This window comes from Leguminivora glycinivorella, chromosome 15 (genome assembly GCF_023078275.1).
Source record: "Leguminivora glycinivorella isolate SPB_JAAS2020 chromosome 15, LegGlyc_1.1, whole genome shotgun sequence".
Taxonomy (NCBI): domain Eukaryota; kingdom Metazoa; phylum Arthropoda; class Insecta; order Lepidoptera; family Tortricidae; genus Leguminivora; species Leguminivora glycinivorella.
The window spans coordinates 15,184,099-15,202,389 of record NC_062985.1 but is presented as its reverse complement, the minus strand read 5'-3'; the positions used below and the strand labels follow the sequence as shown (position 1 = coordinate 15,202,389).

Sequence of the window (18,291 nt, the reverse complement as noted above, 5' to 3'; positions counted from 1 at the left end):
CTGAGATCATAATACGTTAATTAATGAATTACCTCGCTTAACTGAAAAACTTGTTTGCGCAAAACATATTAGGCCTGCCGAGACTTTATTGAGAGCTGTTGTTTAGTGACTATGAGTGTACACAAAAATATTAATATTTTTAATTTTTTAAACAGAAACAGACATAGTTTATGTGGAAATGGACGTGAATGTTTTAGTGCTAGTGATTATTGAATTGACGTGAATCTGATAGCAAGCAATTCTTAAATAGTCGCAATGTGAGTTGTTCTTGATATCATTTGGTTTAATTTAAGATAATATTACAAAACAATGATGAGTAATGAAACTTTACTTCAAGCAAACACAATAACTATAATAAGTCCGTACAAGAAAAATAAAGTGTAAGAAATTTGCTGCCTATTTCAGAAAAATTTTTTTTTCCTCAGAACCATTAAGAAGAAATTATGCTCTTTTATATGGCACCACACCTTTAATTGATGATTGGTTAAATTTTAACTTGAGGTGAATTGATCAAAATTGGCTTCAATTTTTTTTACCCTGCGGCGAGAGATGTAAGTATTACTAATAAAAATAACGTGAGTCACGACTTCATTGAGTGTTTATTTGAACTACAGCTGCAAATGAAATCTCTATCTATCGGAAAAGTAACACTTATATTATTATTAGAGATAGATTATCACTTGAACTTGCATCGTGAATAAATGCAACATGCCATAAAATCGTGATGAGTCACGATTTTATGGCATGTTGCATTGCAACATGAGTCTTGCCTCGGATTGACCCAGATGACATTCAATACAATCAGACTATAAATTAAAAAATCCACTATATGCATTTTATTCTCCTCAAATAACCTCTCACTACTTAACCGATAATTTAGATTTGATATACAGTTTAACGGGTTTCACTATAAATTCGTTCGTTAAAATGAAATCGTAAAATTTTCCAGCAGTTTCCCTCAAGAAAGCTGCGTGGCGTGAAAACTTCATTTTCTCTAAAAATTCTCGAAAGATCCGACGAGTTATGTGTCTTCGTAAGGGTTTTAAATCGGATGTCCAATTCAGGCTAAACTGTCGGGTCGTCCTGAGCAAGCTGCCGTGCGATGACAAGACACTGTATCTAAAAAACACCTATTTTCCAGAAATCGCAAAAAACTTTTTTTTTCTTTAATTGGCCACAGAGTCGTTATTTTTCATCCGATTGTAATGAAATTTGGACATTTTACAGATAATATGTTACTATTAGTGACCATTTAAAAATAATGCAATATTTATACTTCTTTCATGCATTTTAGAGCATAAACGTGTTATGTCGTAATATACTTTATCAGTAATATGTGCGAGTTGCATTGACAAAACACTGTAACGCATGAATTACAGTGTTTTGTCATAGCAGACCATATTACTCCTAAGAGAATTCCAGGTGTGTACTATGTGTACACTATTAAATTAAACTGAAATAGTTGTCATATACCTTCTTATGAATAAGTAACTTTATACTAGTATGTGACATCTATTTCAGTTTATAAATATGTAGGTAAATCAATAAAGCAAACAAGCAAGGGATGCTGCTTCTGCTTCTGTTGCTTTAACATTTTGTGGGACTACGTTTTCGCTTGTTTTTTCTTTGGCACAACTTCAACCTGAGACTCGGGTACTTCAGGAATCAGGAGCAGTATGTGTATGGAGCGTGCCATGCTCGGTACCAAGATTCAAGATCGGGTGAGGAATGCCAAGATCCGTCGTCGCACCAAGGTGCAAGACGTGGGTTTCGTCATTACCAAACTTAAATTGAGTTGTGAGGGACATGTTGCTAAGCAGAGTGATGGCTGTTTAAATAGGAATAACTAAAGACGGCACTGTAGTTAATTCCGTAAGACAATCTGATATTGGTTGGTTCATATTTTCGTCTAATTGAGTCACTGCTGGATGTACTTGATAAGGCGAAGGTATTGAGTACTCAATATCCATACCTACGTAGGGTGTTCAATAAATCTTGTCGTGTAATCATATATATTTATATTTTTTCAAAATAAGCCCCACAACAATTAATACATTTATTCATACGCACAAACCACTCATTTATCCAACCCTCCCACTTTCCTTTATTAATTAATTCTAATTCTTCCTCAAACGCACCAACCAACTGTTCGTCCGTAGAAAACTTGCGCCCTTTCATGCGGTTCTTCACGTATGGAAATAATCCGAAGTCACAGGGTGCAAGATCAGGACTGTAGGCAGGGTGCTCCAGTACTTTAATGCCAGATGCCCTCAGAAATTGCGAAGTAGCGCCAGCTCTATGAGCTGGTGCATTGTCGTGGTGTAGAAACCACGAGGCGAGTCCCGACTTCGGTCGTCGATTTCTCAGTTCTTCGAATAATTGAGGCAGACAAATCTCAGTATACCATTGACTTGTAACGGTCTTCTGTCCACTAAGCATCACTGATTTTACTAATCCTTGCTTGTTAAAAAAAACAGTCATCATTATTTTTTTCACCGACTTCGATTTCCGCACTTGTGTTGGTTGCTCTTCGTCTTCGAAGACCCATATTTTGCTTTGCGATTTAGTTGGCACGTCGTAATAATAAATCCAGGTTTCGTCACCCGTGATAATTGAACTGACACTCTTGGATTGGCCATTGTCAAATTGTTTCACCATAGTTTGCGCCCATTGTACGCGATGTAGTTTTTGGTGCTCACTTAAGGTGTGGGGTACCCACAGGGTACAAAGTTTTTTTACACTTAAATGATTCGTCATCATGTTGTGCAAAGAGGATACAGGAATATTTAAGAGTTCTTCTAACTGACGATATGTGATTCGGCGATCTTCTCTAATAAATTTTTCCACACGAGCTATGTTTTCTGGCACTTGAATTTCTGCGGGTCTTCCCGGTCGCGGGTCGTCGTCTAGCTCAAAATCCCCACGTTTGAACTGTAAGTACCATCGTTCCACAGTCCTCACAGATGGGGCTTCTGGACCAAAAACAGAACACATCTCGTCAAAACATTCTTGCTTAGATAAACCGCGCTTGAAGTTATAGTAAATAATAACACGATAGTCTCGTTTGCTCAACGACATGTTCTCTATCTTTTCTAATTTTACTTTGGGCTATAATATTAATTCTAGGGAGCTGAAATAAATGTGTTTATTCCTGTAATTGACGACACTTAATGACGAACACATGAACTGTCGCTGTACGCTTAGCGTTTGCAGACACGTCAAGACTTGTTGAACACCCTACGTACCTGTTCCATCGGCTATTGTTGAGCAGCATAATCAGTAGAACAGTTTATTTTGTTTGATACAACATAATCATCTATACTTTTCTTATTAGTTTTGGCGTTCAGGGGTAGTTTATCACTTTCATTTTCTAAAAAACTTTTTAATCTGGCAAAATTCGATGACACATTTGAATGACACTCTCTGTTGCAATGTTTAGAAAGTTTTAATTTAATTTATTCCGTTCTTTACATACTCATTTTAATAGTCTATTGATATCCACACAAACTAAATAAAACGACGTGCAGGCTGCACTTAAGAAATCCTGATTTATACTAAAAAAATACCTAAACCAAAACACTCAGTCAAAATTTCTCGTCGGATTATTTTGACAAAACACTGTAACTTTAGTCACTGATTGAAGAAATGGGGAGTTTTATTTTGACAAAACACTGTATCGAGAGATGCAGTGTTTTGTCAAATGACGACTTTAGGTTTTAAGAGTTACAGTGCATATTACAATGAAGGTTTTCTATGTTTTTGATAGAAAGTCAGTATACTCTTAACATGTATATATAGAATAGGGCCAGATAAGCTTATTGGACAGTATTACCACAAAACACTGTAACTCGAGTTACAGTGTTTTGTCATGGCACGGCAGCAAGGTTTCTGGAAATTATGTATGAGACCTAGGATAAGCTGCCGGTGAAAAACGTTGCTAGCGAACCCCCGCGGCACAGTTCTTTAGAAACAGTAGTACCAAAAAGAGTATACAAGGTGGAAAGATAAGTCGGGCCTTGAAGATTTTCTATTTTTTCTAAAACTTACTTGCCTCGGCCAGGACTCCAACTAACTAAAATTTAGAAAACCTTCGCTATTTTATTATGCTAATCGATAGCATTATTATTCAGGGTATTTTTTTTAACTATGGGACTCAAAAGTAAAAAAGAAGTTACGTTAAGAAGTTAGTAAAGACTTAAAAGTTAAAGGCTCACTCACTCCTTTGATGTTCACAAAATGCCGCCATTATAAATTCTTACCTACATTAACAAAGGGACCGCACGCGAGTAGCCGCATTGAATTCTATTGCGCCGCGCAAAGGTCGTCACCAGTGAATGGGCCGCGAACTCGCGGCCACCGGCATGTACTTGTAGCGCGGCGATACAATATTCAAATTGTTAATTATTAGCGCCATATAATCTAGGCGTAATCTAAGCGAACATACATTTTCAGTTCTGAGGTACCTACGTTTTTTTCTTAGACATTATCTATCTATTTATATCTTTAACAAAGTTATAATTGTTATTGGCTGTACTCGTACTAATCCTAAATGTACAGTCACCATCGAAAATATTGTAACAGCTAAAGCTCCAAATACTTATAGCGGAAATAGTTATTTGTTTCACAAGGGGGCAAAGTTCTTGTTTAACCGCATGTGCCAATTTTGATACCCGAGCAAGCGAAAGATTACAATACAATGCAAATCCACTTTATTGCACAACCTCAGAAATGTACATAGGAACACACACATTAGGTACAATAAATTTTATTACAGAGGTAAACAACAAAGATTCCAATATTATATGCAAAATTTTTGCCACCGAGTGAAACACAAAATTTTTCATCACACTCACGAACAAAATACTGACTATAAAACACCAAACTAAATCAAATCCATAAATTTATTCAATTTTTATGAATAAAAATCAATATTTATAAATAAAAATCATCATTTATAGCTGAATTCTACCAGCCACATTAAGACATCAAGTTAAAATTTGTATGAAATTACTTTGCCCTCTTGTGGATAAATGCAATTTTGCTATCTGTTTTCGAATAACTAGCAAAGAGAGCCTTTACTAGTTGGGGTGGTGAAAACATTATTATTATTATGGTAAACTGCCTTCCTGTGTCACGACCAGTCTGGCCAAGGGGATAGTAAACCCTGCCTGCGAAGCCGATAGTTATTAGTTCGAATCCCGGTAGGGTTAGTAGGGTAGATCTAACAGTCAAATTAAAACCATTTGTGTAAGAATATCCTTCGAACCGGCAGTTTTCTCGCGCAAAAGATTGCAATCGCAATACAGCGCGGGAATGCTGCCTGCGTGATGGGTACCTTGCCACGTGGGCAAGGTTTATTATACAATACAATACAATACAATACAATACTCTTTATTGCACACCTCACATAGTTTACAAGTAATACACAATTATACAACACACAGTATTATTAACAGTATTATTTTAGGTTTTATTTTTAGGTAGTTTTAGTTTATTATTTTAAGTTTTATTTTTAGGTAGTTTCAGTTCATTTCTTTAAGTTTTATTTTGTAAGTAGGTTATGTTCATAAACGATTGTTTTTTTTATTTAAATAAGAATGTTCTTGTAATGTGTAATTGCATTTAGATAATACCTTGATATTACATACGTATTTATTTACTAAATAACAACCTCATCAATCAACCTAATCATACGATATATCGTATACGATAATCGCCAAAAAATAATCAGTCAAAAATAATGTATAATACAAATTAGGTACCTACTTGTAAAGAGAGATAAACTATTGGAGGCGCCACTTTGGCGTGTGCATAAAATGGCAAAATGGTAAACATGAATATGGTGCGCGCTGCGATAGACGACTGGCCGCGGCGTTTATTGGCCTGTATTAAAAATAATGGAGGTCATTTTGAATAATTTTAAGTAATATTAGATTAGATTAGATTAGATTTCTTTATTTCATGATAAAAATTACACTATAAATTTGTTACATGCCAAAGTTATGTTTATCTTCTCATCATGATCGTCAAAAATTACATTATGAATTGAAAATAATAAAATGAATAGTTCAATAAAATAACCAATATTCATTCAATATTCATTCTCTATTAAATGTACTTTGGAAATAATCTTTCAATTTAGAATGTTATTGAAAATATCCTACATATAAGTAAAGTACCTACGCGCACTTTATCGTTGGTTTCATCGGTATTGGTGAATAAAATCAAATAATATGGACAGGCATAATTGTTCTAATAACTTTTTTAATATTATTTTTTACTTACCTAATGAAAGCGTCTCAAGAAGTGTGCCACAATGCGTTTACTAAATTAAACGCACTAAACAAAATACAAATAATGAATTAGGGTCCTATATTGTGCAAAATAAGGTTAATTTTGATTGATTTACTCCCCCGTTGTTATTGCATGGCAGTAGCATATAGATAAAAAGCATTGATTCAAGTGATAAAAATAATCAATTATATAGCCAGCCACCAACAGTGATTATGTATCGCATAGCTTCGTCGATAAGTATCTATAAGATGCATCTACCATAAGTTATTGAATAATTTTTTTATTGAAACAAACCAAACAAGCTACTCACAAAAATGCAAATGCAAATCACATATAGAAAATCCGCAACATGCTTCGTCAAAAAAAAGGCATCAAACTAAAAATCCGTATATAACATAAAAAACATGTTAACCCCATAAAAATTTAAATACCCATTGTGAACCCCATGTACTTAAACCGCAACCTGTTCTCTGCCCGGCCCAAAAGTCCCAAAAATTCCAGCCGCGTTGCCTCGCTGAATGGCTAAGGATATTTGCTGGACCAAGAAAGATCCAGCCCGGGGATCACAGCCCTTTTCCCTCAGCCGACGGCCTATCTCCCTAACAAGCTTCTTGGCCTCGGCACACCACGGTCCAGCCGTCTCGACAGCAATCGGAACAAAGTCATACACTGGCCCTGGGTCGGTAAGTTATTGATATTTATAGTGAATAGATTACTTACTGGATAGCGTAAACGCTACAGAAAAATAATGTAATTTTTTCGTTAAGTTTAAACGTGATTGGTATTCTTCGGAATGTCAAATATTATATCGTCATCTAAACAATGCCACCAATCGCACGAATCACTTTGCTTTATCTTTTATTAAGTGCACTGCCAAGGAGTGGAATTGTTTGCCGTCTTTGTTTCCCAGCTCATACATACCTGTATAATCCGGCCACATTCAAATCAAGGAAGAACAGGCACCTTCTGGGTGAGTTCGCTCCATCGTAGTCCACGTCTTCACCTCGGCTAGTCTGTGGCCATGAGTAAGCCCGTTTACAGCAAAAAAAAAGACATTTTCGATGTTCAAATCATAATAGAGGTATGTAGGTATAAATGAAAAAAAAAAAAACAACAGCACACACGTAATGAGACCAAATACAAAATATATTTGGTTATTGGAAAAAATGAACTCGTAAACCAAATAACACACAACCCTGCACACGCACTCAGAAAGCCAATAATGTAATTTCATTGAACAGGGGGGTTACCATGAAGTACTAGAGACGTTCAGTTTAGGTCGAGAGAAAGGGACACAGCTATAGCAGTTACATGGCTCCATCCCTCTCTGTCAACCTGAACTGAACGACTTTAGCTCTTCATGGTAAACCCAGATAAATATAAGAAATACGAAGACGCAGTGTTTTTTGTTATCTAAATTCTTCGGTTTGTTAGTCTGGGACAGCGAATTGGCGCGATATTCGGTTTGGCAGCTAGAAAATATTAGAAATTGCGTATTACACAAATTTACTAAGTTCCACGGTAGGACTTGTTAATACAAACAAGACATGCCATGGAAATAAAGATATAGGACATTGATTTCCACCTATTACGATCGAATGAGATCGTAATTTTATTCTTAATCGAAATAACACACACACGAAGTAACATACAATCGATATACCAATAATAACCACAAAATTATTATATTAAATTAATTTTGAAAAACCCCCGATATAGTGGACCGATTTTCATGAAACATGGCTAAGCTAAGAACACCCGACTAATTCAGCTTTCAAAGACAAAGAAAACTAAATCTAAATATGTTCATCCATTTGGGAGTTACGATGCCACAGACAGACACACACACAAACAAACAGACAGACAAGTCATCTTATAATACCTTGTCGTTTATGCGTTAGGGGCTAAAAAGTCGAGTGGTACAATAGTGCTGCACGACAATAGTCTTTGCATCTAGTGGACACCGTCTCCGTATGTATAGATTTTAGATCTAAAATCATTTAACGCTGTAAATGTTGGCTTCAGCTCCGAGTACGACCCCCAAGATCCAGAACTCATTGTCCCAAGTTATGGAATGAAGAAACAAATAATAATAATGTTTATTTGTACTTTAGATCCGTCTTTGGGTCTGATTATTCTCACACCCGTCAATAATTAATCATATTTAATCCATAATAATATAAAGATTAATTAAATTTATTTTCCCCTCACTAGCTCGGAAACACGTGTTTTGTCCTTTAATACCAGCGGGTAAAAACGCATTTTATTCACTAGTGGACAAAGTAATTTGACCTTGAATAGAGGCAGATTTTCTGCTTAAAAATTGATAAAAGTAGGTGAATCTAGTAATAAAGATGATTTACCACCTGTGGAACTACTGGAAGCAGTGATAAACGCGTTTTTTGCGTCGTACTTTCCTCGCTATAGTGAGGGGAAAAGATTTGTGTTACACTCGAGTGCAAATGTATTTTACTTCTCGTGTGTTGAAAAACTCGCAAGTTCAGGATTCTATTCTCGAACCACTCGCTTTGCTCGTGGTTCAACTATAGAATCCTTTCGCTTGCTCGTTTTTCAATTCCACACTCGGCGTTAAAATACAACTTTGCACTCTTGTATAACAAATAACTATTAGCTTACGATTATGACCTAAGATAAACTATCAGTCGGCCTAGCCGAAAAGGCAATCGTTGCCGCTAGACGCCGATCGAAACGCAGCCTGGCTCTGTCACGCTAATACGGAAGACAGATAAAAAAAAATAGCCTTTATTCCCCAAAAAGTATGCACATTACAAATTATCATATAAAGAAAGAAAATTTATATTAATTCAAGACTTAGAATATAAGTAAACCTAAACCTAATTTTAATTGGGGATCAGCCATTTCTGGACGAAGGCCTCCTCCATCTCGTGCCAGTCGCTTCTATTTTGAGCCAGACGGGGCCAGTGGTTTCCAGCAACCGAAACTATGTCGTCTTTCCAGCGAGTGAGAGGATGTCCTGCTTTCCGTTTGTCCTCTGCTCGTCTGGTGAACCAGTGCAAGATACGTTGACTTCATCGGTTGTCGTTTAGTCGGAAGACCAATAGAGATAGCTATTTACGATAACGACATTATCGTAAGCATTTGTTCATGTGGCTACGTAAGTACGTATACGCAAACAAGAGACGCGCCAGGTCCTTTTGAGACAAGCATTTGATTATTATCCTATTATGTTCATAATCACGGCAAAATGCATGGATAAGATACCACTTGGCTAAGCCTTTAGTCGTAGATAGTTCCAGAATATGTTTTTAGCAAAACGATGGTACCTAAATAACAGTGTGTTCAACCAGGGGGCTATCTAAGATGACAATTGTTTACCGTCAGTAAAAAGTTTAAATTGTATCATCTATCGGGGATGTTTTATTACAGGTGCAAGAGTCCTTTCAATGGATTATATTATACAAGTTTAAATTGACTTTTTATGTTTTAATTTATGTGAGGACGTTCTTTTGGAAAAAGCGTTCGAACACGACTCTGAACCTATCAGTGGAAAACTTAAGGGAGCCGGGCCCGAGGCTGCCCCCGTGAGTCGGTCAGGCCCCTCTTTTTGATTTGCCTTAATTGGAGTTTTGAATGATTCACGGTTATTTTCATTAGACTTATATTGACCGGGATATAGACCGTGATTACCTTTTTGATTTTTGTCGAGCTCCTGATATTTCGACGCAGTTGCATGCATCATGATCACGGAAAACTGACGAAGGCGGGTGGATGTTAAAGTTGCATAGACAGCGCGCGATCTACCCTCCTTCGCGCGCGTCGGCTGCGTTCACTTTCAGGCTTCAGCATTACCACCGGTCGCATTCACACTCGATGGTCTGTCCAAACACACTACACTCACAGTGTCACTACGTTTGTTCAATTCTGACTTCACCGGTTTTTTACACAAACAAATCACTGGATTCCATACATTAGATAGTTTGAAGCCATCCTCACGATTGAAATTTTTATATTTGTGAATCTCAATGGCTTCTCTTACCAATCTCGAACGCCACTACATACCGAGATTGTCTTTAGGTGTCCAACTTTAGTGCATACATGTATAACATCGTCGGTTGGTTTCATTTTACCTTTTTAAATTAAACTGTCTTAGAGAACCTCTGAGCTACTGAGTTTGGCTCCATGCTTATCGCCATACCGATAAATGACCAGACTTGAAAGACCGGGGGGTTTTAAAACAGATAAACAAACTTTTAAATGCCTTTGTCATGTCGACTACCAATTTTCCAGCCAAATTTAATCTTATAATCCATTTCACACTGCAACAAAAATAATATATACAGGATAAGATAAGAAATCAGAAAGCCGTACCTATATATAAAGAATTGTTGCAGGTGGTAGCTTCAGTCGCACTGCCGAAAAACCTCAGAATGCGTTCCGCCATAGTGCTTCTTACTTTTGCGGGTACGTTGTCATACCTATGTTTTTAATAAATATGGTTTTCATAAAAAATAAACGGCTGATTGTTAAAACTTTGAAAATTATAGTCGGATAAAGAGATTCTTTACAGTTTTGTACTAAGGAATCCTACAACCTTTTCTTTCCTACCTGACCTTAGTTAATTTAGTAGCCTAAAAAAATAAACGATCTGGTTTGGCTCAGTAACCCACAGAGTATCTTAGCCTCCGAAACAAGGCCACGCGCCAAACCCTTCTAAAGGCTGTCAAGTATTTCTTAGAGGTGAAGGTACCTTACCTTACCTTCTTGTACTACAGATACTCAAGTTTATTATAGGCTCGGGCCTAGTTCTGGAATGACATTTGCTGTTCGTGATATGGTACACTACCACACAAATCGCGAAGAAATTCACAATTACAATACCTCTCTTTGGACATAGTTTAATGACACACCAGGTTTCAAAATTGATTTTCTATTTTCAGCGTTCGCTGCATCAGTGCCCGTGCCAGAAGACCAGGCTGATTTCGACTACCCACGGTACATCCAGTTCCCGGATGGCAATGGTGTCCCTCACACTGTGGACTTCCAGGAAGAGGTCGATCACAATCTCCTTGAAGAGATCCAGAGGAACCCGGCTAATAACCTGTACCTACTGTACACTAGGTAACTTGGCATTTTATACGTAAAGAGATTTTTGTTTCTAACCTGTACTGTACGATAAGTTGCGTGTTTCGTGTTTGGATCATCTACAAGACAATGTTACAAATCAAGTCTCTTTATTTAATTTTTGAATCAAGTATTTATCTTTAGACAACAATGGTTCACACAAAATTTATCTGAATTATCGCACACTTTGGTGGCTAGTACATTTGGACAGACATAAACATCATTGCTATTTACTAGCATGTAGTGCTTGGTACCATCATCGGTTCCAAGTTACGATGCAAAGAGGATTGGATACTTAAGTTAGGGTTCCGAATAAATTCATAGTAGACCTTATTGCTAACTCTTAGACATAGACAATTTTATTAGACATTAATACTTATGTCTTATATATTTTGTAACCCAGACGGAACCCGACGAACTCACAGAGGCTAATCATCAACGACAAGAACTCTATTCTGAACTCCAATTTCAACCCGAATCACCCCACGGTAGTCATCGCGCATGGATGGCTCAGCAACCAGAACACAGACCTCAACCCCGTCATCAGAAATGGTAGGTTTTGAACTATAATACAACTTGTTTTTATTTTCCGTTAACTTTAAGGGAAGGTTCTTTAGATCAAATACAATTAATTTCTCTAAGAAACTAGCGTCTTAACTCTTACGGTTATCGAGTTATTAAAAAAATAAAGATAATTACTGAACACGTGTGTGACAACCTTTACCAACTCCTAATGTTATTTGTTTTGACATGTGCCGTCAATCACTTGACACTAAGTTGAATGGTATTCTTAAGGGTCTCTCACACTAATAAATTCATTTATTATATATGAAAATGATGATTTTTTTTTGCGAATTTAACTAAAAGTGATATACAGGATGGTTCCTGATAATGAACCTAGCTACGTGTCGAATTTAACGGAAAACAAAAACAACACGGTGTATAGATTAGCGAGAAGTAGTGCAGGATCGGAAAAATCGCAGTGTGTTGGATCCGGGGCCAAGTTTCATTTATATTCGCTTAACCAACAGAGTAAAATTGTGTTGCCTGAACTGTTTTTTTTTTTTGAAAACTAAACTCACATACCTATTAATTATGAATTAAAACTATGGAAACGGATAATATCGCTTATAATGAATTTACAAATCCTTAAAAATCTATATTATTTATGGCTCATTAATATTTCTTGTATGTGGGTAGTTTTCTCACATTGTAATTTTCCTCAGTCACCCGTTGACCACGGACGCTGTAAAGTGTTCGAAACGTCGGGATGAATAGTAAATTCATTATACGCGATATAATACGTTTCCATAGTTTTTTATTTCATGAGTCACTTTCGCGGTAACCGAAGACAATATTATACCTATTTATGTTTTTACTCTGTTGGCTAAGCGAACCTAAATGAGACTTGGCCTCTGGTCCAAGACACTGCGATTTTTGTCGGTCTTGCACTACTTCTTGCCAATTGTTTTCACCATGGCACTCCAGCGGTATCTGGATTATCAGACTCCAACGCGAAAAAAAAAGAAATACAGAAAATGATTATTGCTTTCCAGCTTTCCACCGGAAAGGCGAAGCTAATGTCATCGTATTGGACTGGCGCCGCCTCGCCACCAGCGGTTATGTGACGGCGGTGAACGGGATCCCTGCAGTCGGTTGGGGCCTTGGCCAGTTCCTGCGGTTCGTCCATGAAGTCACTGGAGCCCGGTACAGTTCTATGCATCTTGTGGGATTCAGCTTGGGTGCTCATCTGGTCGGTAACGCCGGCAGAGCGCTAGGAGGAGCTGTTGCCCGTATTACTGGTAAGAAATATTGAGTTTGATTGAAAGTATAGTTAAATTTGATTGAATTGCACAGATTATTTTGATTTGCATTACCCTTGGTAAGGAGTTTATTATATTTTTTGGGGAACGAACGCACGAAACTATCAAACAAATATTTATTGTCATTTTCTTGGTTCAAATTGCTAGGCTCCCAAAATTATAATAATTTATATGCTTGAACGAAGATTCAATTTGCCAGTATAAAACTGAACACTTAGTATTCATTCCAGATTATTCCTTAAATATTGTGTCGTTTAACTTCAAACTTAGGTAAATCCATTCTGCTATAAGGTTGATTATCTTTCAGATCAATATTATATTTTTCATATAATCAACCTTAAAGCAGAATGGATTTACACAAGTTTGAAATTAAGCGACACAAATAATGAATTGACTCAAATTTTTACACTAATAGAAATCACTAGAGCCCAACGTAAGTGAATTACAACTTGTACTTCAACCTTTAGGGACTTTGCGTTATTACTCTAACTCTAATACACTTTTGTTCATTAGGTCTAGACCCTGCCGGCCCCCTATGGAATACGAACAGAAACCGTCTGAGTCCCAACGACGGAGTTTACGTCGAGGCGATCCATACCGATGGCGGGTACACCGTTGGTGGCCTTGGGATTGGGATAGCCATCGCCAACGCAGATTTCTTCCCCAATGGCGGCATATCTCAGCCTCGATGCCTCACCAACATCTGCAACCACAACAGGGCGTGGGAACTGTTCGCTGTGACTGTGTCGTACAACCACCTCATCGGGCAACAGTGCTCATCCAATCTGCAGATCACTTTGAACAACTGCAGAGGATCTGCTCTTCATATGGGCAATGATGATTTGAGAAAGTGGGGGTAGGTTTAAATATTTTTCAACTAATCTTGACTCAATGAAATTGTTAATTAATATTTTCGTTTTTTACTGATGAAAGAATAGATTGAGTTTTATTTAAAACAATTAATTATATGAGACACATAGTAGGCACATGCCATAAAAGACATGGAATGGACAGTGGTTGAATAGTATTTACCAGCTCATTCATATGAGTTATCCCAGCAACTTTCACATCAAGCTGTTTCAAATCAAGGGTGAACAAGCACCTTCTGGGAAAGCCACGAAAAAGCCCAATTTGCAGCATATTTCACATAAGTTAATGAATCTTTATTTTTTTCTACAGGACTGGAAAATACCGCCTGGATACTGGACGAAGCTATCCCTTCTAAAACTGTCATACAGAATTGAGGATAAACAAGATCTGCAATGTAAATAATGATAAATAAATGTTTTTTTACCCGACTACGGCAACGCAAAAGGAGGGTTATGATTTTGACCGGTATGTATGTGGGTATGTATGTATGTATGTATGTATGTATGCATGTATGCATGTATGTATGTATGTATGTATGTATGTATGTATGTATGTATGTATGTATGTATGTTCATCTGTTCCCTCATAACTTCTAAAGTACCTACTCGTTAGAATTTGACAAACGATATGTCATTCGAATCGTCTTAATCGTCCGCTGGTTATAGGCTACATGACGTCACCGCAAACGAAACATGGCGCCCTCTAGAGGTCATAAAGTAACGAAGCAAAACAATAAAATGAAGTTAGGATGACATGTTGTATATCATTTGAAAGGGCTTAATTAGCACATTTCAAATATGTATATATTGTTAGCTTTTATTTCCAGCTTTACTTGATTACACCGGATAATTCATTAATTTCTCGGAAAAATTGACTATTTGCAAATCCGCAAGCGCTCTGCCATAGTTCCATGCATTCTCCGACTGCGGTTAAACAAGAATTTGCCAAAGGAACTAATTTGCATGAACTAATTATTTTATTAAAGACTTGCAATATTTTTTCGACCTAAAGTTCAATTTCGTACAGCAAATTGTCATAATAACAACTAGATGTAGTTTGACACTGTTTTGACATTCTGACGTGTATCATAGATTGTAGGAAACCCTAGATGAAGGGTATGTTACGTCATCATGGCATAATGAGTTTCCACTACGAAAATATATTATTGAAAGCCAGTTAATCATCTACGCACGCGGCCCTAAGCCGGGCGAAGCCCGACGCACGCGGCCCTAAGCCGGGCGCCTTCGGCGCCCTCTAACTTAAAGTGTCGGGCGACGCCCGACGCACGCGGTTCTAAGCCGGGCGCCTGTCGGTGTTTTACAGGTTGCACTTCGGGGAGTGTGCTCAAGAGCTACACGAACTTATTCCACCGTCCCCATTCTACCATCGGACTCGTAGACGCACGGCCGGTCTCCATCCTTACTTGGTGGATATTCCACGAATCCGCACGAAGCGCTTTGCTTCTTCTTTTCTTATGCGCACTGCCAAGGAGTGGAATTCCTTGCCGGCGGCTATATTTCCGAGCTCATATAACCCGGCAACCTTCAAATCAAGAGTGAACAGGCATCTTCTGGGCGAGCTCACTCCATCGTAGGCCACGTCTTTGCCTTTGGCTAGTCTGTGGTCAAGAGTAAGCCCATTTATAATAAAAAATAAAATAAAAAAAAAGTGTCGCACGCTGTAATAAGCCCGGCGCCTTCGGCGCCCTTTAATGTGTCGGGCAGGCTTTCCTAAGCCGGGCGCCTTCGGCGCCCTCATATTTAATAAATAAAATAGTAACCCCAAAGTAAGTTAAATTTTTATTGGGTACAAAATTATAAATAAAAACAATAATACTAATCATAATTTAAGCCTTAATCTAAAAATAAATATCTAACTAAACTAAAAATATTAAAAACTAGGGGAACTCCTTAGGCATGGTGCCGTAGACACTGGCAGCATTTCCTCGCTGAATCGCTAGGCTTATTCTTTGGGCGAGGAAGCTGCCAGCCCTACGGTCACCGCTGACCTCTGACAGTTTTTTGGATAGTTCCTTAAATAAATTTAAGGCGTTCGGACCCCACGGGCCAAGGGTCTCAACCCCAAAAGGTACAAAATTGTATTCGGCGCCAAGACCCTTGTATTTCGTTTTCTTTAATTTTTCGGCCGCTTCAGCCGCTGCGCCGACCTTAAAAGATGTGCCGTGGAGATGAGACGGGGCTAGGGTGTCTACACATGTGGCGTCCCACACCAGTACCCGTCCCAGCTTCCACGGAATTAGTGTCATTCCGTCCGGTCTCTTACCATCATCTCTTAAAATACCGGGGGCTCGAGAAGAGCATGCACATTGACACTGGCAAGTTAAATAAAAAATAAGTTCAAAAACTAAAACCCGACTACTATAAAATGTGCTCTAAAAGTATGAAACAAGATAGAATTGTTTTATGAAATTATCATGCATGAAATTCACAGCTGTGTATTCTTTTCAATACATAAACTCAATGATATCTTCTGAATCTCTGCAAGTATTTATAAAATTTACAAACTTATTATAACATTGAGTTTATGTATTGAAAAGAATACACAGCTGTGAATTTCATGCATGATAATTTCATAAAACAATTCTATCTTGTTTCATACTTTATAGAACACTTTACTTATACGAGTACTTGTTAGGCCACAGTGCGCGGGCTGCGGCTGACAATATCAACACTGCATTGGGCGCTGGAAGTAAAAGCCATGCCACGGTGTCCAGATGGTTTGACCGTGTTAAATCAGGAGACAGGAGCCTTGATTTTATAATAAACTTCCGAATCATATTACTGACTTGTCAATTAATAAATTTAAGAATCATGTAAAGCGTGTACTCATTTCCAAAGCTTATTATACAACACAAGACTACATGAATGATAAAACAACGTGGGATTAATTGTTATTCGAAATGGTTTCTTATTTTTACGTTTTTTATTATTATTATTATTGTTGATGAAATTAATATTGTATTTTTTTGGACATTGGATTTTTCCTAGAAATATTCTAGACATGTATTTTTATATATACATATACCTAATTATATATTTTTTGTTTAACGATTATTTTTATATGAAATTGTATATTATAGACTCAATATTATTATGAACAATAATTTACAACAATACATTGCTCTGATAATTAGGTTAGATTAAGATCATAATATATATGTAATGAACTATTCATAAGAGCTTGTAACTAGGCCTACATGAATAAAGATATTTTGAATTTTGAATTTTGAATTTGAATTTTGAAAGTCAGTCACGCTCAGGGCGACCACCTGCATTCAATGATGACGATTTACGCCGCGAACTACAGTCGAATCCTGATGCTACTACTCGTGAATTAGCGGAAGCACTTAACTGCAGTCACCACGCTGTGGAATACCATCTGCATGAGCTTGGGTATCGAAAAGTTTTGGCTCGATGGGTACCGCACATCCTTACCGACGCCAGTCCGTGTCGCCATCTGTCAATCACTTTTGCTGCGACCCCGACGTAAAGAGTTTTTGACTGATCTGGTTACGGGAGATGAATCATGGATTTATTATGAGAACGATACACGTCGTGCTTTTTGGCTGCCTCGAAAAGAAACGCCACCAACTCAACCGAAGCTGAGTCAAAAGAACCGCTTAAAAGTTTTGCTTTGTTGTTTCTGGGACTCTCAAGGCATGCTGTTTCATGAACTATTACACAATGAAACTGTAAACGCTAACAAATATTCAACACAGCTCACCGAACTATCTTCTGCTATCAAGAAAAAACGACGAAGACGAGCCACTGTAATTTTACTACATGATAACGCTCGACCTCATGTCGCATCTACCGTTCGCTAACAGCTGCAGAACTTGGGCTGGGAGACGATACCCCACCCACCTTATTCTCCAGACCTCGCACCATCAGACTTTCATTTGTTTAGAGCCCTGAAACGACATTTGCGGGGTAAACAATTCAATGATTTCCATGATGTACAGGTGGAGTTGAACAACTTTTTCGAGGCACAGCCATCAGAGTTCTGGGCGAAAGGCATCCAAACTTTGCCGGATCGTTGGCAAGAAGTCATAGATGCTAATGGTGATTACATCATCGACTAAGCTTTTTGTATTGTAATAATAATAAAAAATATAAAACGTAAACCAAGTGTCTCATTAGTCATTACTTTTGTGCCAACCCAATATTTTGCTCGTAAAGAA

The 18,291-nt window shown here is 37.6% G+C and overlaps 1 protein-coding gene across 3 annotated transcripts; it reads left to right on the top strand.

Moving 5' to 3' along the window:
- Positions 1–6,195: 6,195 nt before the first annotated feature.
- Positions 6,196–18,091, top strand: LOC125233829 (pancreatic triacylglycerol lipase-like). 3 transcript variants are annotated; one of them, XM_048139958.1, is made up of 8 exons: positions 6,196–6,214; positions 6,796–6,977; positions 10,668–10,737; positions 11,214–11,394; positions 11,801–11,949; positions 12,954–13,199; positions 13,734–14,076; positions 14,400–14,534. In XM_048139958.1, the coding sequence occupies exons 2-8, from the start codon at positions 6,813–6,815 to the stop codon at positions 14,443–14,445; spliced, it is 1,200 nt and encodes a 399-aa protein (XP_047995915.1). In that variant the 5' UTR covers positions 6,196–6,214; positions 6,796–6,812; the 3' UTR covers positions 14,446–14,534. The 3 variants fall into 3 exon arrangements, with proteins under 3 accessions (XP_047995915.1, XP_047995916.1, XP_047995917.1); XM_048139959.1 differs by lacking the exon at positions 6,196–6,214 and adding an exon at positions 18,073–18,091 and having other exon boundaries at positions 6,798–6,977; positions 14,400–14,484; XM_048139960.1 differs by lacking the exon at positions 6,196–6,214 and adding an exon at positions 16,746–16,764 and having other exon boundaries at positions 6,798–6,977; positions 14,400–14,484.
- Positions 18,092–18,291: the final 200 nt, after the last annotated feature.

Bases quoted from the DNA above. Each gene is read 5' to 3' on its own strand.
- LOC125233829 (XM_048139959.1), top strand. From the start codon at position 6,813: ATGGCTAAGGATATTTGCTGGACCAAGAAAGATCCAGCCCGGGGATCA. The intron at 6,978-10,667 runs GTAAGTTATTGA...GAATTGTTGCAG, and splicing joins CATACACTGGCCCTGGGTCG to GTGGTAGCTTCAGTCGCACT. The intron at 11,395-11,800 runs GTAACTTGGCAT...TTTGTAACCCAG, and splicing joins CTGTACCTACTGTACACTAG to ACGGAACCCGACGAACTCAC.